Source organism: Papio anubis, chromosome 18 (assembly GCF_008728515.1).
Source record: "Papio anubis isolate 15944 chromosome 18, Panubis1.0, whole genome shotgun sequence".
In the NCBI taxonomy this organism is placed as follows: Eukaryota; Metazoa; Chordata; class Mammalia; order Primates; family Cercopithecidae; genus Papio; species Papio anubis.
In genome coordinates this window covers 19,945,460-19,969,965 of record NC_044993.1, presented here as the reverse complement: position 1 = coordinate 19,969,965, position 24,506 = coordinate 19,945,460, and the positions used below count along the sequence as shown (strand labels likewise).

At 43.7% G+C, this 24,506-nt stretch overlaps 1 protein-coding gene across 6 annotated transcripts in view; it reads left to right on the top strand.

Annotated features, from left to right (window-relative positions):
• Positions 1-24,506, top strand: part of WWP2 (WW domain containing E3 ubiquitin protein ligase 2) — a 181,942-nt gene that overhangs the window by 19,566 nt on the left and 137,870 nt on the right. For 5 of the 6 annotated variants that reach the window (XM_021932115.2, XM_031658129.1, XM_031658132.1 and 2 more), the window contains exons 2-4: positions 4,510-4,594; positions 15,883-16,030; positions 16,375-16,496. In XM_021932115.2, coding sequence (XP_021787807.2) covers positions 4,525-4,594; positions 15,883-16,030; positions 16,375-16,496 — 340 coding nt within the window. In that variant the 5' untranslated portion in view covers positions 4,510-4,524. Of the gene's footprint in view, positions 1-3,603; positions 3,623-4,509; positions 4,595-15,882; positions 16,031-16,374; positions 16,497-24,506 lie in introns of those variants that run through there. The other variant, XM_031658133.1, reaches the window with a different exon arrangement.

Sequence of the window (24,506 nt, the reverse complement as noted above, 5' to 3'; positions counted from 1 at the left end):
AGCCTCCCAGTGTGCTGGGATTACAGATGTGAGCCACTGTGCCTCTCCTGTAGCTACATTTAATTCTCATATAAGGGGCTTTTGTCCATTTTTTTTTTGAGACGGAGTTTCACTCTGTCCCCCAGGCTAGGGTGCAGTGGCATGATCTCAGCTCACTTCAACCTCTGCTTCCCAGGTTCAAGCAATTCTCCTGCCTCAGCCTCTGGATAGCTGGGATTACAGGTGCGTGCCACTACGCCCAGCTAATTCTTGTATTTTTAGTAGAGATGGAGTTTCATCATGTTGGCCGGGTTGGTCTCCAACTCAACCTCAAGTGATCTGCCTGTGTCGGCCTCCCAAAGTGCTGGGATTACAGGCGTGAGCCACCACTCCCGGCCAAGGGCTTTCATTCTTAGAGTAATATGGTGAGTTAATAACCATGTTTTAAAGCTGAACAACTCTTTAAGATAAGTCAGGCACTGGGCTTGGTGGTCTGAACCTGTATTTCAGCTATTCAGGAGGCTGAGGCAGGGGATCCTTTGAGTGCAGAAGTTTGAGGCTGCAGTGAGCCATGACTGTGCCTGTGAGTAGCCACTGTACTCTAGCCTGGGCAATACAGCCAGACCCTGTTTCTAAATAGTAATAATAATAATACTGAAGAACAAAAAAGAAAATGGGAAGTCAGGGAGAGAGGTCACATACAAATAGAATGACGGAAGGTATTAATGATGTTGAATAGAACAGGAATTTTGACCAGGTTTGGTGGCTCATGCTTATAATCGCAGCACTTTGGGAGGCTGCGGCAGAAGGATAGCTTGAAGCTAGGAGTTTGAGACTAGTCTGGGCAACGTAGTAAGACCCTGTCTATAACAACAACAACAACAACAACAATAACAACATAGTAGAGTTGTGGTGGCACATCTATAGTTCCAGCTACTTGAGAGGCCACGGTGAGAGGATTGCTCGAGTCTAGGAGTTTAAGGCTACACTGAGCATGTTCACGCCACTTCACTCCCAGCATGGGCGACAGAGTGAGATACCATCTCTAAAAAACATAAGATACAAAGGCACAATAATTTAACAGCATCAGTTCTCAAGTGTGGTCCTCAGACATCGGGAGGCCTCCCAGACTCTTTTAGGGTTTTGCAAGGTTGAAACTCTTTTCTTTTTTTTTTTTTTTTGGAAACGGAGTCTTGCTGTTGTCGCCCGGGCTGGAGTGCAGTGGCATGATCTCGGCGCACTGCAACTGCCTCCCAGGTTCCAGCAATTCTCCTGCCTCAGCCTCCCAAGTAGCTGAGATTATAGGCACCCACCACCATGCCCGGCTAATTTTTGTATTTTTAGTAGAGGCGGGGTTTCAGCATATTGGTCAGGCTGGTCTCGAACTCTTGACCTCAGGTGATCTACCCACCTTGGCCTCCCAAAGCGCTGGGAATACAGGTGTGAGCTACCGTGCCCGGCTGAAACTATTTTCATAATGACAGTAACACTTTGCCTTTTCACTGTGATCCCATTTGCACCAGTGGTCCAGAAGCAAAGGTGAGTAAAGCAATTGGTGCTAGCACCAATTGGGCTGTTGCTGTGGTCATGGTATTCTTCACCATACATACTCTCAGTATAAAGAAAAGAAAAAGCCAGGTTCACCTGAGAATGTCCTTGATGAAGTGGTAAAATTCATTAATTTTATGAAGTCTTGACTCCTGAGCACGTCTTTTTAATATTCTGTGTGCTGGCACGTATGTTTATTGCAACACTATTCACAATAGCAAAGACTTGGAACCAACCCAAATGTCCATCAATGACAGACTGGATTAAGAAAAGGTGACACATATACACCATGGAATACTATGCAGCCATAAAGAAGGATAAATTCATGTCCTTTGTAGGGACATGGATGCAGCTAGAAACCATCATTCTCAGCAAACTATCGCAAGAATAGAAAACCAAACCGCATGTTCTCACTCATGGGTGGGAATTGAACAATGAGATCACTTGGACACAGGAAGGGGAACATCACACACCGGGGCCTGTTGTGGGGTGAGGGGAGCGGGGAGGGATAGCATTAGGAGATATACCTAATGTAAATGACGAGTTAATGGGTGCAGCACACCAACGTGGCACATGTATACATATGTAACAAACCTGCACGTTGTGCCCATGTACCGTAGAACGTAAAGTGTAATTTAAAAAGTTAAATGAAAATGCTAGAAAAAAAAATATTCTGTGTGCTGAAATGGGCAATACTTCAAAAGCTCTTCTGCCTCCTGTTGAAGTATAATGGTGTGTTGGGAAAAAGCACGGTTGTTTGAATTGAGAGCTGAATTAATTGCTTTTTGGGTGAAGTACCATTTTTACTTAAACATCTAACAGACAAACGTGTTACTAGATTTGGGTATTTGGCAAGCCTTTTCTTGAAAACGAATGAAGTGAGCCCGACACTTCAAGGAAAACAACACGGTATTTGCTACCAATGATAAAATATGAGTTTTTTTTTTTTTTTTTAAAAAGAAAGATTGGTCGAGTGTAGTGGCTCACACTGGTAATCCCAGCACTTTGGGAGGTTGAGGCGGGCAGATCACTTGAGGTCAGGAGTTCGAGACCAGCTTGGCCAACATGGTGAAACCCCATCTCTACTAAAAATACAAAAATTAGCCAAGTGGTGCTGGTGCCTCTAATTCCAGCTACTCAGAAGGCTGAGGCACGAGAATCACTTCAACTTGGGCGGTGTAGGTTGCAGTGAGCCAAGATTGTGCTACTGTACCACTCCAGCTTGGGTGACGGAGTGAGACTCTGTCTCAAAAAAAAAAGGAAAAAAAAAAAAAAGACAAAAGACAAGGTAGCAGAGATGATAGAAGGAGGGAGGAAGGGGGAGCAGATACGAGTTTTTAAGTGAAAGTTTTTAAGTGAAAGTCAGACTTTTGGAATGCTTATATCTACTACCAAGAGCTCAATGGCTTCCCAATGCTTAAAGACTTATCTGATGAGATCAGTGGTGACATTCACAAATGTGATTTTTGGATATTGCATAATGAAATGTGTCAACATTTGGAAAATCTGCATAACTCAATGAACCAATATTTTTCAAATGTCAAATGATGATGTTCCAAAATCACATACAAGTAAAAGATCCATTCAAAGTACAAGATAGACTCGCTTCTAGCCAACACAGAATGACAGGGACACCTCATGGCTAATGATGCTGCACACCTTTTTGCTTTGTTTTTTTGAGATTGAGTCTTGCTCTGTTACCCAGGCTGGAGTGCAATGACGTAATCTCCGCTCGCTGCAACCTCCACTTCCCGAGTTCAAGCAATTCTCCTGCCTCAGCCTCCCGAGTAGCTGGAATTAAGGCATCCACTACCACCCCCGACAAATTTTTTGTTTTTTAGTGTCGATGGGGTTTCATCATTATGGCCAGGCTGGTCTCAAACTCCTGACCTCAGATGATCCACCTGCCTTGGCCTCCCAAAGTGAGCCACTGCACCCAGCCTACCCATTTAAAGAATTATATTAGTTGTCTTCTTTTTCCCTTTCCTTTTTTTTTTTTTTTTTTGCATTATACTTTTAGCAAGGATTACTATCAGATTCTACTCATTTGGCCAGAGACCCTCCTTGAGGTGTTTGCAGCCAACTTGCTCCATAGGTAACACACTAGATTAGCTATCTTTCTGCTGTGAATCTGTGATGTCTTTTTTTTTCTTCTTCCTTTTTTGAGACAGAGTCTTGCTCTGTTGTCCAGGTTAGAGTGCAATGGCACGACCTCGGCTTACTGCAAGCTCCACCTCCCAGGTTCAAGCAATTCTTTGTCTCAGCGTCCCGAGTAGCTGGGATTACAGGCGCCTGCCACCATGCCTGGCTAATTTTTTTGTATTTTTAGTAGAGATGGGATTTCACCATTTTGGCCAGGCTGGTCTTGAACTTCTGACCTCGTAATCTACCCGCCTCTCAAAGTGCTGGGATTACAGGCGTGAACTGCGCCCAATCTTTTTTTTTTTTTTTTTTGAAATGGAGTTTCGCTTTTGTTGCCCAGGCTGGAGTGCAATGGCGGATCTTGGCTCACTGCAACCTTTGCCTCCTGGGCTCAAGCGATTCTCCTGCCTCAGCCTCAGGAGTTGCTGGGATTACAGGCATGTGCCACCACGCCTGGCTAACTTTGTATTTTTTAGTACAGACGGGGTTTCGCCATGTTGGTCAGGCTGGTCTCGAGCTCCTGACCTCAGGTGATCCGCCCATCTCGGCCTCCCAAAGTGCTAGAATTACAGGCGTGAGCCACCATGCCTGGTGGAGATGTCTTATTAGACTCTGCCTCCTCTAGACTTTGCTGTAACAGTCCTGTGTCCTTTCTAGTCTATCCTAAGACCGGTCCAGGTTCATTAAGTCATTATAAGACAAACTATACTCTGGTTGCAGTTGCTTGGACATTTCTATTTTTTTGCCTCTGTCTCTTTAAGCTTAAATATTGAAATTGAGTTCAACTCCTCTGTCTTCTTATCAGATGTTCTCTCAATTCTCTTTCTGTTTGTCTTACAGCTTTACGGTGATGATATGGCATCTGCCAGCTCTAGCCGGGCAGGAGTGGCCCTGCCTTTTGAGAAGTCTCAGCTCACTTTGAAAGGTGAGTGGCACTGTATAACGTCTTTATCTTGTCTACGGCCTGGGAAGAGGGGGAATCTAACCACGCCTTGGTCTGGGGAGCCAAATTTTGTGAAATAGCTTACGGGTGTTAATTATTCTCATGTCATTATCGTCTTGTAGCTGTAGTTCTTGAAGAAGAAAGAAAATAAAAAGGAGCAGGGAAATAAGGAACTTTTGGCTAAAATTATCTAAAATGGTGATTTCAGGCCAGGTGCAGTGGCTCATGCCTGTAATTCAGCAATTTGGGAGGCTGAGACAGGAGGATCCCTTAAGCCCAGAAGTTTAAGACCAGCCTGGGAAACATAGGGAAGCCCTGTCTCTACAGAACATAAAATAATTACCCAGGCATGGTGGTTCATGCTAGCTGGTCCCAGCTACTAAGGAGGCTGAAGTGGAAGGAGAATTGCTTGAGCCTGGGAGTTCAAGGCTGCAGTGAGCTGTGATCGCACCACTGCACTCCAGTCTGGGTGACAGGGTGAGACCCTGTCCCAAAAACAAAGTAAAATGAAAACAGTAAAATAAAATGGTGATCTCTTCATGCCCTGGCCCTCGTTGCTACCTACACTCACTCCCTAGTTGCCTCATCCAACCTCATGGCTTTAAATGCCACCAACAGAAGATCACTCCTCTGGGCTTTTCCTCTGAACTCCTGATTTATAACCAGTAGCCAGTTTGTTACCTTCGCTTGAATATTTACTAAACATCTAGAATGTAGCCTGTCTATAGCTGAGGTCCTGGTTTTTCTTCCTCATTGTCTGTATCAGCCTATCAGCATATCTGGTTGACTCGATCCTCAAAATGTGTCACTCAACATTCAGCCACTTCTCACCACCCCTAGGTCACAGCCTGGTCCAGGCCACCATTGTCTCCACCCTGGGTTAAGGCAGTAGACTCCTGTCCTGTCTCTCTGCTTCTCCGCTTTGCCCTCCTTCAGTTTGTTGGTTACACAGCAGCCGGTGATCTTGTTAAAATGTAAACTGGGGCCAGGTGTGGTGCCTCATACCTGTAATATCAGCACTTTGGAAGGCCAAGGCAGGAGGATCACTTGAGCCCAGGAGTTTGAGACCAGCCTGAGCAACAGAGCGAGACCCCTGTCTCTACAGAAAATTGGAGGCTGAGGCAGGAAGATCACTTGAGCCCAGGAGTTCGACGTTGCAGTAGGCTGTGATTGTGCCACCGCACTCCAGCCCGGGCAACAGAGCAGAGCGAGAACATGTATCAAAAAAAAAAAAAAAAAAAAAAAATGCAAGCTGGGTCTTGTCACTCCTCTGCTCAAACCGTTCAAGGGTGCTCCATTTCACAGTAGAAGCCGAAGGTCCCATGTGATGGGACCCTTCCCCACCCCGCATTTCTCATCACCTGTTCCTGGTCTACATTCTCTCTGCGCCAGCCTCCTTGCTTTTCAGTGAATACACTGGGCAGGTGTCTGCCTCCGGGCCTTTGCACTTGCCGTTCCCTCTGAGTGAAATGCTTTTCGCTGCCTTATTTCCTTAGGCCTGTTCTCAAAAGCCACCCTCTTCCTGATCCCCTGATCCAAAGCCACCTTCCTCATTGACTTCACATCTATTTCCCTCCCTTCTTTATATTTTTCTTCTCAGCCCTTGTCCCTGTTTAATTAATTTATTTCATTTGTTGACTGTCTCCTTCAATAGAATGTATCCACAATAAGAGATTTTTGTCTGCTTTGGTCACTGTTAACTACCCTAGCCGCTAGAACAGTGCCTGACACATAGTGGGCCCTCAGTCAATAGGGCCTGAATGAAAGAATGTTGCTTTGGGTTCTATAGCTCTGCAGCCATCACAGATGGGAGAGTGACTCTCAGTATCTGAGCTCAGGCCCCTCAGCCTGGTCCTCCAGAGGCAAAATTGTGTCTCTTGGGAATATTTTTCTTGAGTATTTTTGAAATGTAAATGTTATTTATATAATATACTCATGTAGTTTAAAAATCTTAATTTTTAATGTTATTATATTTTGAGACAGTCTTGCTCTGTCGCCCAGGCTGGAGTGCAGTGGTGCTATCTCGGCTGACTGCAACTTCTTCCTCCCAGGTTAAAGCGATTCTCCTGTCTCAGCCTCCCAAGTAGCTGGGATTACAGGTGTGTGCCACCATGCCTGGCTAACTTTTTGTTTGTTTGTTTGTTTGTTTTGAGATGGAGTCTCGCTCTGTTGCCCAGGCTGGAATGCCGTGGCATGATCTCGGCTCACTGCAACCTCTGCCTCCCGGGTTCAAGCAATTCTTCTGCCTCAGCCTCCTGAGTAGCTGGGACTACAGGCGTGCGCCACCACGCCTGGCTACTTGTTGTATTTTTACTAGAGATGGGGTTTCACCATATTGGGCAGGCCAGCTTCAAACTCATAACCTCGTGATCTCCCCACCTCAGCCTCCCAAAGTGCTGGGATTACAGGTGTGAGCCACCGTGCCAGGCCTCCTGTAGTTCAAAATTCTTTCCTCCAGTCCTTCAGTGCTCCTGCTTGGAAGAAACCAATAGTATGTTTCTTGTGTGTCTTTTCCAAGATACACAAAAAGGGATGCATTTTTTAAATTTTGAGAGCCAGATTGCCTTCCTTGGAAGGAATACTCTTCTAGCAATGTGCGAGAGTGCCTGTTTCCCCACATCTTTACCAGCACAATGTTGTCAGACTTTTAACTTTTGCCTGTTGCATTGGTGCAAGCTTGTGTTCTCAGTATAGTTTTGTTTTTTTTTTGAGATGGAGTCTCGCTCTGTCACCCAGGCTGGAGTGCAGTGGCATGATCTCGGCTCACTGCAAGCTCCGCCTCCCGGGTTCACGCCATTCTCCCGCCTCAGCCTCCAGAGTAGCTGGGACTACAGGCGCCTGCCACCACGCCCGGCTAATTTTTTTGTATTTTTAGTAGAGACGGGGTTTCGCCGTGTTAGCCAGGATGGTCTCGATCTCCTGACCTCGTGATCCACCCCCCTCGGCCTCCCAAAGTGCTGGGATTACAGGCGTGAGCCACCGTGCCCGGCCCTCATTTAGTTTTATTTCCCACTTCTTTACTTATGCATTTGACTCTTGAACAGCATGAGGGTCAGGGGTGCTGATTCCTTGCTCAGTAGAAAAATCCACATGTAACTTTGGACTCCCCCAAAACTTTACTTACAGCCTACTGTTGACAGAAAGCCTTGCCAATAACAGAAACAGTTGATTGGCTGAGTGCGGAGGCTCATACCTGTAATCCCAGCACTTTGGGAGGCTGAGGCAGACAAATTTCCTTAGGTCAGGAGTTCGAGACCAGTGTGGCGAACATGGTAAAACCCTGTCTCTACTAAAAATACACAAAAAAATCAGTCAGGCGTGATGGGGGGCACATGTAATCCTAGCTACTTGGGAGGCTGAGGCTAGGAGAATTGCCTCAACATGGGAGGCCGAGATTGCAGTGAGCCGAGATCACACCATTGCACTCCAGCCTGGGCAACAAGAATGAAACTCTGTCTCAAATGAAACAACAACAACAACAAAAACAACAACAACAAAAGTGGAAACAGTTGATTAATGCGTGTTTTGTATGTTACATGTATTATATACTGTATTTCTACAATAAAATAAGCTAGTGAAAAGAAAATCATAAGGAGGAGAAAAAGCATTTACTATTTATTCAGTGGAAGTGGGTCATCATAAAGGTCTTCATCCTCATCATTTTCATGTTGAGTAGCTGAGGAGGAGGAGGAAGAGGAAGGATTGGTTCTGCCGTCTCTGGGGTGGCAAAGGCAGGAGAAAATCCATGTAAACGTGGGCCCTCATAGTTCAAACCTCTCTTGTTCAAGGCTCAACTGTATGATGTTTAGCATCTTTTTTGTTTGTTTGTTTTTGAGACAGAGTCTCACTCTGTCACCCAGGCTGGGTTGCAGTGGTGTGATCTTGTCTCACTGCAACTTCCGCCTTCTGGGTTCAAGCGATTCTGGTGTCTCAGCCTCCCAAGGAGCTGGGCTTACAGGCATGTGCCACCACACCTGGCTAATTTTTGTATTTTCAGTAGAGATGGAGTTTTGCTATGTTGGCCAGGCTGGTCTTGAACTTCTGATCTCAAATGATCCGCCTGCCTCAGCCTCCCAAAGTGCTGGGATTACAGGTGTGAACCACTGTACCCGGCAAAAGTGTTTAGCATCTTATATATTTAAGGGCAGTTGTATTTCCTTTTCTATGGATTGCCTGTTCATGTTCTTTGCCTGTTTCTTATTACATTATTGATTTTTTTTGTAGTCTTGAAATATTTTAATTATGTTTCTTGGAGTCTTTTGCCTGCTTCTGCCCCTTTGAGTAGGGAGATGAGTTAGAGTGAACGGATATGGTTTTAAACTGGGGACTACAGACTTTATTACCTTAGCTAATAATTAGCAAGTCTAGCTCAAAGCAGAAATCGGCCCGTTGGACCTGGTAACATCCTGAGGTCTCTGTTTTGGGGCCATGTTATTCAGCCACACACACTCATTTCTCTTCTTTTCTTTTCGTTTTTTTTTTTTTTTTTGAGACGGAGTTTCACTCTTGTTGCCCAGGCTGGAGTGCAGCGGTGTGATCTTGGCTCACTGCAACCTCCGCCTCCCAGGTTCAAGTGATTCTCCTGCCTCAGCCTTCAGAGAAGCTGGGATTATAGGGTCCCGCCACCACACCTGGCTAATTTTTGTATTTTTAGTAGAGATGGGGTTTCACCATTTTGGTCAAGCTGGTCGCAAACTCTTGACCTCGGGTGATCCACATGAAGAAAGCTGATGGTGTAACCTGTGGGGTGTGACTGCGCGGTTTCCAGCTCCCTTGTGCCTGCCCACAGTGTGATCCTGGTGTTTTAAGGTATATTTTTAAATGCATCGAGGCGCTTAAACGTAGGCCAGCTATTTTATTTGATATTTTACTAGAGAAACACTGAAAAATTGATCTCTGAAAAGCATAGTATAATAAAACAAAAAACGAGCTGTTTGGAACTTACTGAGAGCAGATGCCAGACTCTATTGTGGTCCCTTCTTAAGAGCTTTTTCAGTGTATAATTTTGTCATTATGTGATTTTTGCCTGATTTGTTGACTTTAAAAGCTAAATCCCACATAAAGTCGTGACTCCGTGTGTAAAGATATATTTCATGAAAGAGACTTTCTAGATAAACTTGCTCATGTCTTTGTTTTGGCCTGTCTTTTAAGAACAAGAAACATTCAAAATATCACCCTGCCTGTTAACTGTAGGTTACAAATGTGTCAGAGGAGAGACCTGGCCAACTCCACATTAAGCAGGGGTTCAAACTTAGTATCCCCAGTCGCAGGACAACCTAATGTATGTGATAATAGGTACATGACATAACTTATGTTGTAGTATTCTTTCTTTTGAGTCAGAGTCTCACTCTGTCACCTAAGCTAGAGTGCAGTGGCACAATTACAGCTCACTGCAGCCTCGACCTCCTGGGCTCTGGGAATCCTATGTCCCGAGTAAATGGAACTACAGGTGTGAGCCACTACACCTGGCTAATATTTTATTTTTTGTAGTTTTGGGGTCTTGCTGTGGTGCCTAGGCTTGTCTCAAACTCCTGGGCTCAGGTGGCCCTTCTGCCTCAGCCTCCCAAAGGGCCGCGATTATAGGGTGAGCCACTGTTCCTGGCCTTTAAACTGAGTCTAATCATGAGGAAACAATTGTAATCACCCAGTAGATTCTTCTTGCCCACTCCACAGACAAAATAAATTCACTGCTGGGCGCGGTGACCCATGCCTGTAATCCGAGCACTTTGGGAGGCTGAGGCGGGTAGATCACGAGGTCAGGAGTTCAAGACCAGCCTGGCCAAGATGGTGACACCCCGTCTCTACTAAAAATACAAAAAAGTTAACCAGGTGTGGTGGCAGGCGCCTGTAATCCCAGCTAATTGGAAGGCTGAGGCAGAGAATTGCTTGCACCTGGGAGGCGGAGGGTACAGTGAGTGGAGATTGCACCACTGCACTCCAGCCTGGGTGACAGAGTGAAGCTCTATCTTAAAAATAAAATAAATAAATAAATTCGCTGAGACTGTAGCATTGCATTAGAGAAAGAGTTTAATTGACACAAAATAGGCTATACGGGGGGCAGAGTTATCACTCAGATCAGTCTCCCTGGAGGCTCAGAGATTAGGGTTTTTATAGACAATTTGCCAGGCAGGGGACTAGGGAAAGGGTGCTGCTCATTGGTTGGGGATGAGATTATGGAAGTGTGGAAAACGGTCCTCCTGTGCTGAGTCCACTTGTGGGTGGGGCCACAGAATAATTTGTGTCATGAGTCAAGTCACAGGCCCAGGCAAGGTCAGTAGATTGCCAGAAAGTCAGAAAAAATCTCAAAAGACCAACCTTAGGTTCTGCAATAGCGATGTTATCTATGGGAGCAATTGGGGAAGTCACAAATCTTGTGACCTCTGGCTACATGACTCCTGAGCAGTAAGGGATTATAAAAACTACCTACCTCTTATTAGAATTCAAGCCCCTCCCATAATCCTAACCTTGTGGCTATTGATTAGTTTTACAAAGGTGGTTTAGTTTTGGGAAGAGCTGTTATTATCCTTGCTTTTTTTTGTTTTTGTTTTTTGAGACAGGGTCTTGCTCTGTCACCCAGGCTGGAGTGCATTGGCGCAATCTCAGCTTACTGCACCTTCTGCCTCCTGGGTTCAAGCGATTCTCGTATTTCAGCCTCCCGAGTAGCTGGGACTACAGGTGTGCACCACCACACCCAGCTAAGTTTTGTGTTTGTAGTAGAGATGGGGTTTCACCAAGTTGGCCGGGCTGGTTTCGAACTCTTGGTCTCAAGTGATCTGCCTGCCTTGGCCTCCCAAAGTGCTGGGATTATAGGCGTAAGCCACCATGCCCAGCTATCCTTGCTTTAAGATTAATCTGTAGGCTGGGTGTGGTGGCTCATGCCTGTAATCCCAGTACTTTGGGAGGCTGAGGTGGGTGGATGGTTTTGAGCTCAAGCTTAAAGTTTGAGACCAGTCTGGGCAACATGTAAACCCTGTCTCTACAAAAAATACAAATATGAGCCAGGCATAGTGGCTCACACCTGTAGTCCTAGCTACTTGAGAGGCTGAGGTGGGAAGATCGCTTGAGTCCCAGAGGTGGAGGCTTCAGTGAGATGAGATTGCACCACTGCACTCCAGCCTGGGCGGCAGAGGGGGATCCTGTCTCAAAAAAAAAAAAAAAAAAAAAAGAAAAAGAAAAAGAAACTATAAACTAAATTTCTCCCAAAATTAGCTTGGCCCTTGCCCAGGAATGACCAAGGACAGCTTAGACATCAGAAGTAAGATGGATTCAACTATGTCTGATTTCTCTCTCATAATTTTGCAGAGGCAGTTTCACAATCAGAAAAATGTAGAATTTGGTACATTCTTTAAAACAGCTGGTGGAAGTCTTTAAAAATCATTGTTGCCTTGGCAAAGCTGCTGGGATTATAAAAGAAAAAAACCAAAAAGTTAAACAAACAAAAATCATTGCCATGGAAAAGAAGGGAGGATGTTCTAGATTTTAAAAGATTAAGGAGATAGTAGCCACAGGCAATTTGTATATATTGATTAGATGCTGAATTGGGGGAAAAATAGCTTTAAAAATATGTCTGGGGACTGGGCAGTGGCTCATGTTTGTAATCCCAGCACTTTGGGAAGCTCTGGCGGGTGGATCGCTTGAGTCCAGGCAGATTCCTTGAGCCAGGAGTTCAAGATCAGCCTGGCCAATGGGGTGAAACTCCGTCTCTACAAAAAAAAATTAAAAAGTTAGCCAGGTGTGGTGGTGTGCACTGGTAGTCCCAGCTACTCAGGAAGCTGAGGTGGGAGGATCGCTTCAGCTGGGGAGGTCGAGGCTGCAGTGAGCTGTGATCGTGCCACTGCACTCCAGCCGGTCTACAACTTACTTTTAAATGGTTTTACCAAGGAAAAATAGTGTGGACACACACACACAAAGACATAGATGGCATTTATCTATAACCTGTGGTGTCCAATAGAATAGTCACTGAAGCCACATAGAAGTATTTACACTTAAATTACAATTATAGAGCAATTAAAAATCATGTCCTTATTTGCACTAGCCATATTTCAAGTGTCAGTAGCCACATGTGTCTCATGCAATGTTTTGGGCAGCACTGAAAATGGAACATGTTCGTCATCATGGAAGTTCTCTTGGGTAGTGATGCTATAGACACATAGAACAGAAAGCAAATGTGGCAAAATGATAACAATTGCTGAAGAGTAGAAGAGTATACAGTATCTATTACTCTATTTCAATTTTTCTATAGATTGGAAACTTCAAAATAAGAGTTTTTTTTTTTTTTTTTTTGAGAGAGTCTTGCTCCATCACCCAGGCTGGAGTGCAGTCTCAGCTCACTGTAACCTCCGCCTCCTGGGTTCAAACAATTCTCATGCCTCAGCCTCCTGAGTAGCTGGGACTACTGTTGTGCCCCACTATGCCCAGCTAATTTTTGTATTTCTGGTAGAGACAGGGTTTTGCCATGTTGCTCGGGCTAGTCTCAAACTCCTCGCCTCAAGTGATCCACCTGCCTCGGCCGTCCAAAGAGCTGGGATTACAGGCGTGAGCCACAACGCCCTGCTTCAAAATAAGAGTACTAAATACCACATATGATCCTAGATTGGGGCCTCGACCAGAACAAATTTTTTTTTCTTTCCTTTTTTTTTGCTATGTTGGGCATTGATAGGACAATTGGCAAAATGTGAATAAAGTCTGTAAATTAAATCTTAGTATTATAAAAAGTTAAATGTCCTGATTTTGATAATTGTGCTATTGGTTATGTTAGAAAATGTGTTTGTTGGGAAATACACCCAGAAGTATTTAGGGGTAAAGGGGCACAACGTCTATAGCTTACTCTCAGAGTTTCAGGAAAAAATGTGTATGTGTATGAGCACGGATACTCCTCAACTTACAGTGGGGTGACATCCTGAAAAATCCATCATAAGTTGAACATATCGCAAGTTGAAAATGCATCTGATGCTCCTAACCTGCCTAGCATCATAGCTTAGCCTAACCTACCTTAAATGTGCTCAGGACAGCTAGGCAAGATCATCTGGTGAAGGGGGTACACGGCAGAATATCAGTTGTTTGCCCCTGTGATCACGTGGCTGACTGGTGTTGCGGGTCACTGCCGCTGCCCAGTAGTACCGCATATGACTATTCTGCCAAAAGACCAAAATTCAAAATTTAAAGTACAGTTTTTACTGAATGCATATCGCTTTCGCACCATTGTAAAGTCAAACGTCCTAAGTCGTGCACCATTTGTAGTCCCTGTTTTTTTAAAGGCATGTAGATCCATGCTCTTACCACCAGGTGGCCTCAGTTAACCTTGGTCCCTGTGTAAATCACTGCACCTCATTTTTCTACCCTGGGCCATCCCTCAGTACCACAAACCTTTGTTCCTAGTACTGTTCCTTTGTCGCTTCTGAATCTTAGCCACAGCTGATTTTTTTATCTGTTGCCTTCTTCCCTTCCGTTCCTTTGGGGCCTGGGGAAGACAGTTACTGCTATAAAAAATCTGAAGGCGAATTTGGCCTTTGCTAAGTTGTAGACACCATTGTAGGACTGTCACCTTTCAGAAGAGTCTGGGAGGGATAGATTTGCTTGTACTCAAACAGGGAAGCTCAGGCTAGGATAGACTTGCCATTAGGGGCAAGGGAGCATCAGTTGTATCTCTGATTTGGCACAGGATGGGAGACGTCTAGATGTGTTGTACCATAGCGACCTGGCGCTTCCATCAGTGGTAATATACTCTAGGATATCTGTCTACTTCCTCGGCATGAGGCTTGCGTGGCTTTGTGCTCCGTGAGTCTTTGGCTTCCTGGTCTCAAATGAACATCAAAATTGTCGCTACATGAAGGCTATGAGCGGAAGAAGAAATGTAGATGGCTAATGACACATGGCAAAAATATTCAACCTCACTGGTAATCGAAGAAGAGCAATAGAACAAATAAGTAAAGTTCAATAATGATATGCAGCATGGTGTGGAATCAGGCCGGCTGGGTGCCCAGTGTGGCTTGTAGCTCCCTGGCTATGTAGCCTGGGGCAGTGACCTCGCCTCTCAAGTCTGTTTTCTCCTGGGTAAAATGGGGCGATGGTATATTCCCTGCCTCATGGGTTTGTTGTGAGGATTCAGTTAGATAATGTGTGCACATGGCAGAGGGTCTTTAATGAGTACTCATAAAATCTTAAATATTATCTTTATTTCAATTAAAATTTATAAATTGGCCAGGTGTGGTGGCTCACACCTGTAATCCCAGCACTTTGGGAAGCTGAGGTAGGCAGATCATCTGAGGTCAGGAGTTCGAGACCAGCCTGGCCAACATGGTGAAACTCCTTCTCTACTAAAAATACAAAAAGTTAGCTAGGCATGGTGGCGGGCACTTGTAATCCCAGCTACTCAGGAGGCTGAGGCAGGAGAATTGCTTGAACCTGGGAGGCAGAGGTTGCCGTGAGCTGAGATCGCGGCATTACACTCCAGCCCGGGCAACAAGAGCGAAACTCTATCTCAAAAAAAAAAAAAAAAAATTATAAATTTTGTTATGTTCCCAGGCTGGTCTTGAACTCTTGGGCTGAAGCAGTCCTCCCACCTTGGCCTCTCAAAGTGCTGGGGTGCTAGGCATAAGCCATCATGCCCGGCCTTAGCTGTAATCTTTACACTGTGCGTTTTTAACTCATGTGATTTGCAAAAAGTGAACAAGCATATCCCTTAGCCCTCTGTGATGTCTGGTGAAATGAATATACTCCTGTAGCACTGATGGGAGGCTCAATGGGTTTTACCTTTCTTGGAAAGGAATGGGCAGTTTTAAGAACTTTAAAAAGTGTTCATATCCTTTGGAGGAATATTCAAGAAAGGCATGCAGATGTGTGTGTTCATGATAATTTCCCCAGAGCGAACAATTGCAAGCATTCTATTCGACAATGAAAGAATAGTTAACATATACCTATTATGAGCTTATATTGCAGTCATTTAAGAGTGACTTATGGGGGCGAAGAATTTTTAAAGAATTGAAGCAGTAAGAGGTGAAAATCTGGAAGGCAGTTTATGGTGAATTGGTGATGATGGTCACCGGCAATTATCCCAGTGGTTTCAGATTAGGGATGATTTTTTTTTTCTTACACTTCATATTTTTTTGGTGTGTGTATTCACGTTTCTTTAAAAAGTTTTTAGAATCAAGACAAAAATAAAAGTATTGATTTATTTTTTAAAGAAATAACGAAAAAGAGTCAGAACATCTGCCACAGGGGGGCATCTGGGAGCCCTGGGACTCATCTTTGACTTTTTCTTTCTTTCCCAGTGGTGTCCGCAAAGCCCAAGGTGCATAATCGTCAACCTCGAATTAACTCCTATGTGGAGGTGGCGGTGGATGGACTCGCCAGCGAGACCAAGAAGACTGCAAAGCGCATTGGGAGCTCTGAGCTTCTCTGGAATGAGATCATCATTTTGTAAGAGAAAGCCCCTTCTTTTTGAATGCAGCAAGATGGGGAAAGAGAGAGGGTGCTCCAAGGGGGTTGTAGGAGGTACAGATTCCCGGTGGTACCTCCGACTTTTTCTGCCTATGGTACCCAAGGTGCCTCTCTTTAGGCGTTCCTGCACCATTGAGCTCATAGAGCGTTCATTATTAGCTAGAGGGTTACAGGGTCAGCTTTTGTGGGGGAAAGGAAATATGTGGGTGTCTGCCTGTTTTGGTTCCCCCTCCCCAAGATGTCAGCAGTTTAGTTTAAATGTTTTCTTCTAAGTTATAGGAATGATCTGCTTGGATGTAATGAATCTGGTATTTGTTTTCCAGGAATGTCACGGCCCAGAGTCATTTAGATTTAAAGGTCTGGAGCTGCCATACCTTGAGAAATGAACTGCTAGGCACCGCGTCTGTCAACCTCTCCAACGTCTTGAAGAACAATGGGGGCAAAAGTACGTATGATGAAGGGGGTGCCGACGTGATTCATTGATGGGGATGGGAGGACCTGGCACATCAACCTGGTGTTGCAGTTTCCCCCAGGACTGGGGCTGCGGTACCTCTGTTCTCCTTGGATGCTGAATTTGGAGTTTTAGGAAGGCTGAGGGCTCCTCTCTGCCTCCACTGCAGAGTTTAGCCCTCTCTGTCCAGGGCCTGTAGCAATGGGATGCAGTGGTGTGTTGCCCTTGACCCTTCCTTAGGGACTGGAAACTTTCTGTCTGCCTTTGCTGCTCTTCCCATTGCAGGAGATGTGTGATATGTTGAATGAAACTGTCAAATGCCTCTAGCCTAAATCATTGCTTTTCTAGCCTCAGCTCTAAAACAGAACAAAGGAGCTGTGTATATACATATATGTGTGTGTGTGCATGCCTGTGTGCGCCTGTGTGCACGTGTGTGTCTGGGATAGTTTTACAAATAGTGCCCTGTGCTTACTTGGCACTCAGTAAACATTTACTGGATGTTGGAATGTGATGGACGCGCCATCTGAATTAGCCAACGTGCCTCTACGTCACAGACATATAAATCCTCATCTATTTATTGCTGTTTGTGGTCAGTGGCATGGCCCATGGCTGTGGTATTGGACCCTCCTTCATAAGGCCTCTATTCAGAGTGGTACCATATGTGGCGAATGAATGGCATGTTAAGAAAGGCTCCTTTTTCTCTTGATGTCTAGAAAGTATTTTCTGAAAGTGGATGTAGCTTAAGAGAGAAGTGGGGGCAGGGAGCATTGCGTCCTAGCGAGCGTGTTGCATTCATTTAAGAGTCTTTCTTTTCTCTCCAAGCCTTTCCTTTTAAGCAGTGGGCCACTTGAAAGGTCTTTGAGCCTCCTCTGGTCTTTTCTTTTCTGCTGGGCACATGGAGATGTGCTGAACCCATTCTGGCCCAAGGAACTGTTTAAAACCAGAGATGTGCCTCCACTTTAATCCTGCAGAGAACTCCCTGATTGCTTTGTCTTCTGAGTTGGTGTTTATTTTCCCAAACCCTAGCCAGCCTTTTGTAATTTGATCATCAGGGAGAATTCTATTTATTTCAGTATTTGGAAATCTACTTGTGGATAGCCTCACATTAGGATGCAACAACCAGCATGAGGGTCCTTTTTTCTTCTTCATTTGCCCAGCCAATATGCTTTTGCTTTCAGTTAGCAAAAGTCCTCGGAGAAATTGTGAGCTACAGAAAAGCACATGGATACACAAAGAAAACAAAATTTGCCCATAATCACAGCACCTAGTAATAGTTACTGTACTGTTTTTTCTTTTCTTTCTTTTCTTTTTATTTTTTTTTGAGATGGAGTCTTACTCTGTTGCCCAGGCTGGAGTGTAGTGGCACAATCTTGGCTTACTGCAACCTCCACCTCCCAGGTTTAAGCAATCCTACTACCTCAGCCTCCCAAGTAGCTGGGATTACAGGTGTGTGCCACCATTCCCAGCTAATTTTTGTATTTTTAGTAGACATGAGGGTTCACCATGTTGGCCAGGCTGGTCTTGAACTCCTGACCTCAGGTGATCCGCCTGCCTCGTCCTCCCAAAGTGTTGGGATTACAGGCGTGAGCCACTGTGCCCAGCCTGATAGTTATTCTTAATATTTTTTTAAAAGCAATTTTATGGCCGGGTGTGGTGGCTCATGCCTGTAATCCCAGTACTTTGGGAGGCTGAGGTGGGTGGATCACGTGAGGTCAGGAGTTTGTGACCAGCCTAGCCAACATGGCAAAACCCTGTTTCTACTTAAAAAAAATACAAAAATTTCCCGGGGATGGTGGTGGGCTCTGTAATCCTGGCTACTCAGGATGCTGGGACAGGAGAATTGCTTGAACCTTGGGGGGTGGAGGTTCCAGTGAGCCGAGATTGCACCATTGCACTCCACCCTGGGTGACAGAGCAAGTCTCAAAAAAAAAAAAAAAAAAAAAAAAGAGGGATTTTACTTTAATTAATTAATTTTTATTTTTATATTTTATTTATTTATTTTTTGAGACAGGTTTCTCACTTTGTCACTCAGGCTGGAGTGCGGTGGTGCGATCTCGGCTCACTGCAGCCTCTGCTCCTGGGCTCAAGTGATCCTCCCACCTCAGCCCTCACCCCCTAGTAGCTGGGACTGCAGGCACACACCACCATGGCCTGGCTGTATTTCATATTTTTAATAGAGAGTAGGTCTCATTATGTTGCCAGGATGGTCTGGAACTCCTGAGCTCAAGTGATCCGCCTGCCTTGGCCTTCCAAAGTGCTGGGATTACAGATGTGAGCCACTGCGTCTGGCCAATTAATTAAATTTTTTTTTTTTTTTTTTTGAGACGGAGTCTTGCTCTGTCGCCCAGGCTGGAGTGCAGTGGCGCGATCTCGGCTCACTGCAAGCTCCGCCTCCCGGGCTCACGCCATTCTCCTGCCTCAGCCTCCCGAGCAGCTGGGACTACAGGCGCCCGCCACCGCGCCCGGCTAATTTTTTGTATTTTTAGTAGAGATGGGGTTTCACCGTGGTCTCGATCTCCTGACCTTGTGATCCGCCCACCTGGGCCTCCCAAAGTGCTGGGATTACAGGCGTGAGCCACCGCGCCCGGCCCAATTAATTAATTTTTAAATTGAGATGGGATCTCGCTATATTGCTCAGGCTGGAGTGTAGTGGCTGTTTACAGGCACGGTCACAGCTCACTGTAGCCTCACACTCCCAGCCTCAAGCCATCTTTTGCCTCAGCCTCCGGAGTAGCTAGAACCACAGGAGTGCATCACTATTCCTGACTATTGTTAACATTTTGACGTATACATTTTTGAGCTTTTTAATTTTATCTTTTAAATAATTTTTTCCCCTCAGATGCTTGTTCTGATCTTCTTTTATGTTTGTAGACATATATTGATGTTTATGACATCAGTGAAACTAAATTGAGGTTATACATGAATATATTTTGCAATATGCCTTTTTCTCTTTAAAAATGTATCAATATATCTTTGTTTTTATTTATTTATTTTCTGAGATGAAGTCTTGCTCTGTTGCCCAGGCTGAAGTGCAGTGGCGCGATCTCGGCTCACCACAACCTTCGCCTCCTGGGTTCAAGCGATTCTCCTGCCACAGCCTCCCGAGTAGCTGGGACTACAAGCGCCCACCACCATGCCCGGCTAATTTTTGTATTTTTAGTAGAGACAGGGTTTCATTATGTTGGCCAGGCTGGTCTCGATCTCCTGACCTTGTGATCCGCGCGCCCCGGCCTCCCAAAGTGCTGGGTTATTACAGGTGTGAGCCACCATGCCCGGCCTATATTTATTTTTAGTTGTTATAAAATACACATGATGTAAAATTAATCTCATTTATAAGTTTTAGGTGTACAGTTTAGTAGTGTTAAGTACATTCACCTTGTTGTACAGCCGTCACCACCATCCATCTCCAGAACTCTTTTCACCTTGCAAAACTCAAATTCCGTGCCCATTAAACCATGACTGCCTCTCCTCCCGTCACACCAACCCCTGGCAGCTACCCCTCTACTTTCTGCTTCTGTGAATTTGACTTTTCCAGGTAGCTTATGTTAGTGGAACCATACAGTGTTTGTCCTTTTATGACTGGCTTATTTCAGTCAGCATAATGTCCTCAAGGCTTATTCGTGTTGTAACACGCATCAGAAGATTTTTCTTTTCTTTCCTTTCCTTTGTTTTTTTGAGACAGGGTCTTGCTCTGTCTCTCAGGCTGGAGTGCAGTGGCGCGATCTCAGCTTACTGCAACCCCTGTCTCCTGGGTTCAAGTGATTCTCCTGCCTCAGGCTCCCAGGTAGCTAGGATTATGACAGGTGTCTGCCACCATGCCCAGCTAATTTTTGTATTTTTAGTAGAAACAGGGTTTCACCATGTTGGCCAGAGTGGTCTCAAACTCCTGACCTCAAGTAATCTGCCCACTTTGACCTTCCAAAGTGCTGGGATTATAGGCATGAACCACCGCATCTGGCCCAAGATATCTTATTATGTATGTGCAAATATACCAAAATCTGAAAAAATCTGAAATCTGAAACACTTCCAGTCCCAAGCATTTCAAATAAAGGATACTTAAGAGACCTGTACAATTTACCTTCCCATCAGCAGTGGCTGAAATTGCTGGTCTGTATTGTACCTTGGCATATATTGGATATTACTTGTAAAAAAAAAAAAAACACCTTTTTTTTTCCTATTTGATAACTATCAACATTATGATGGATTTTCTTTTTCTTTTTCTTTTTGGATGAATTATTTTTATTTTCTTATTTTTTACTCTTTTGCTCTGATCTCCTGGCCTTTCACTAAGAAGTATTTTAAAGTATATTCTAGATGTCCTGACATTTTATCCTAGATTCTTCAGCATGCATCTTGTTAAAACAGGACATTTTCTTTATTTTAATTCTACTTTTTTCTATTTTTTTTTTTTTTACTTTGAAACATTTACATAAAAAACCAGAACATTATCTTACACAATTACCATATCATTATCACATCTAGCAATAGTGACATGAATTCCTATTGATGTCCAATAACCTGTTCATAGTTTCACCATTTTTCTCAAACATGTCGTTTTGCAGTTTTACATTTGGTTTGCTTGAACCTGGGTTTAGGAATGTCCATTCATTGATTGGTCTATCTCTGAGATCCCCTACTTCCACCGTACTTTTTTTTTTTTTTTTTGTGAAAGCAGATTTATTAAGTAAAGGAAGGCAGGGCGTGGTGGCTCACACCTGTAATCCCAGCACTGGGAGGCAGAGGCAGGTTGATCACCTGAGGCCAGGAGTTCGAGACTAGCCTGGCCAACACAGTGAGACCTTGTCTCTACTAAAAATGCAAAAATTAGCTGGGTGTGGTGGCGAGTGCCTGTAATCCCAGCTACTCAGGAGTCTGAGGCGGGGGAATCACTTGAACCTGGGAGGCGAAGGTTGCAGTGAGCTGAGATTGTGCCACTGTAGTCCAGCCTGGATGATAGAGCAAGACTCTGTCTCAAAAAAAAAAAAAGAAAGTAAAGGAATAAAGAATGGCTACTCCATAGGCAGAGCAGCCTCCACCCTATTTTTTAAAGCTATGATTTGTTGAAGGATACTGAATGATTAAAAAAAGTGTTTATTGCCCTATTCATGTCCTTTGCTCATTTTTATATTGAAGTGTGCATTTTTCTCTTTTGGTGTTGAAATAACTTTATATGTTAAGGTTATTATTCTTCGTCTTACCATTGGTAAATGTTTTTCCCATTTTTCTTTTGCATTCTAACTTTGTATGTTTTTAACTTTTTGTAGTCCAATCTGTCACCCTTTATGTTTTCAGCATTTTCTTTAATGCTTTGGAAGGCATTCCCCCTTCTGAGATGAGGTAAATGGTCACCTCTGTTTTTCCCTAGGTCTTTATGATTTTATTTTTTCACATGTAATTCTGCATCCAAATGAGTTTATTTTTGTGCCCAGTATGAGTAGGGATCTAATTTATTTTTTTCCCTAATATGGAACTGATTGGTTTAGCACTACTTATTGAATAATCCATCTATTTCCCAAATGACTTGAGTTGCTTCAGCTTATATTAAAAACATATGTGTACTTGGGCCTGCTTAGGGACTTTCCATTTAATCTATTGTTTTATTAGCCTTTCCAAATCACTCTGTCTAAGCTGTTGTAAAATTATGTTTTAATACCTGGCAGTTAAGTTTCTCTTTTTTTCCCAAAGTCTTCTTGCTTCTTTTCTTTGCATACATCACATCACTAGATGAACCTTAACAATTTTGTCAGACTCTCCCCTCTTCCTACTCCCCATGCACTCCAAAAAAATCTCTTGAGATTTTATGGAGTCCTGTCATATGTAAAGTTATTGTAATGGGGAATTTTCATACTGAATCTCCCCACCTAGGAACATGGAATGTTTCTAAATTAATTCAAATAATTTTGAAGTTATCTTTAAATAGATTCCACTTTAAATTTTAAAAAGCTTTGATATTATTTTCAGTGGGATCTTTTCTTATTCTGTCTTCTAACTCAGTATTGTTGGTAGATGGCTGTTTCTGCATTTTCTTTGTAATCTGTCAGTTTACTGAGTTCTTTAGTATAGGTTTGCAGTAGTTTCTTTTGAGTTTGCTTGGTAGACTTTTTTTTTTTTTTTGAGATGGAGTCTCACTCTGTCACCCAGGCTGGAGTACAGTGGCATGATCTTGGCTCACTGCGACCTCCACCTCCTGGGTTCAAGCGATTCTCGTGTCTCAGCCTCCCAAGTAGCTGGGATTACAGGCGCCCGACACCATACCTAATTTTTTATTTTTGGTAGAGACAGGGTTTCACCATGAAGGCCAGGCTGGTCTCGAACTCCTGACCTCAGGTGATTTGCCCACCTCGGCCTCTCAAAGTGCTGTGATTACAGGCGTGAGCCACTGCGCCTCGCCTGCTTGGTAGACTTTTATGTGAGTTGTGACACTGATAATTTTGTTAATCCTAAGAGATAATTATGTTTCTATTTTGTGTTAGTTGCTTTGCATAAAACTTTCTGTTTTAGTGGTGATAGAGAAATGCCCTTTAGTAAATCACTTCTAGGTGTAAGGTTGGGTATTAGTAGCCTTTTTCTTTATTCTTCTTTTTTTATTTTATTTTTGGCACCTTTCTGACTGGGAATCTTTTTGACTTATTAATCATTGCAGGTTAAAAAAAAAAGTCAGGAAGGATGTTGAGTTTTTTTTGAGACCGGGTCTTGCTTTGTTGCCCAGCCTGGAGTGCAGTGGCGTGATCACCATTCACTGTGGCCTCTACCTCCCAGGCTCAAGCAGTCCTCCCGTCTCAGTCTCTGGAGTAGCTGGGACTATAGGTGTGTTACTAATTTAATTTTTTTTTTTTAAGAGATGGTATCTCACTGTGTTGCCCAGGTTGGGTGTTGACTTTTTATCAAATATCTGTTAAGCAACTGTTGGAATGATATGATTTTTCATCTTTAAATTATTATATTAATTTTCACGACTGGGCACAGTGGCTCCTACCTGTAATCTCAGCACTTTGAGAGGCTGAAGCAGAAGGATCACTTGAGGCCAGTAGTTCAAGACCAGACGGGACAACATAGCAAGACCCTGTCTCTACTAAAAATTAAAAAAAAAAAATTAGCCAGGTGTGATGGTGTACACCTGTAGTCCCACCTACTTGGGTGACTGAGGCAGGAGGATCACTTGAGTCCAGGATTCTGAGGCTGCAGTGAGCTATGACTGTGCCACTGCACTCTAGACTGGGCAGCAGACTGAGACCCTGTCTCTAGAAAAGATTTTTAAAAATCGATTGTATTAATTTCCTAATAGTAATTATCTTACAATTTCTAGAATATACCTAGTCGCTCAAGGTAGACTATTCCTTGAAAATTTTGTTAGAATTGTTTGTTAATATTTTATATTGGAGTTTTCCATCTATATTCATTAGTGGTATTTGTCTGTAGCTTTGGTCTATTTTTGTCAGCTTTGGAATCAAGGCCAAGCTAATTTTATAAAGTAAATTGATGTGCTTTCCAACTTTGGGAACAGGCTCTATAACATGGGAATTATCTGTTCCATGAGTGCAGCAAAGAGCTCACCCATAAAACCAACTGGGTCTGGCATCTTGCTTTGAAATAATTCTTTGATGACTTTTTTTTTCAGTTTCCCCCCTCATAATTCCTGGTTTGTTCAGCTTTTTTGTTTCGTCTTAACTCAATTTTGTTAACTCATTTTTTTCTGAGAAAATCGGTTCATGAGATTTTCACATTTATTAGAATAAGGGTTTTAAATATCATTCTCAGTTTAAAAATGTCTCTAGTATTTCTTACTTTAAGTTTTTGCTATTTGTGTGTTTCCCCAGTTTTTTTCTTGACTAAGTTAAACATTTTTGGTTTTAATTTTTGCTTTTAAATTTATTTTACATAAAACAACTTCTTCGACCGGGCGCGGTGGCTCAAGCCTGTAATCCCAGCACTTTGGGAGGCCGAGACGGGTGGATCACGAGGTCAGGAGATCGAGACTATCCTGGCTAACACGGTGAAACCCCG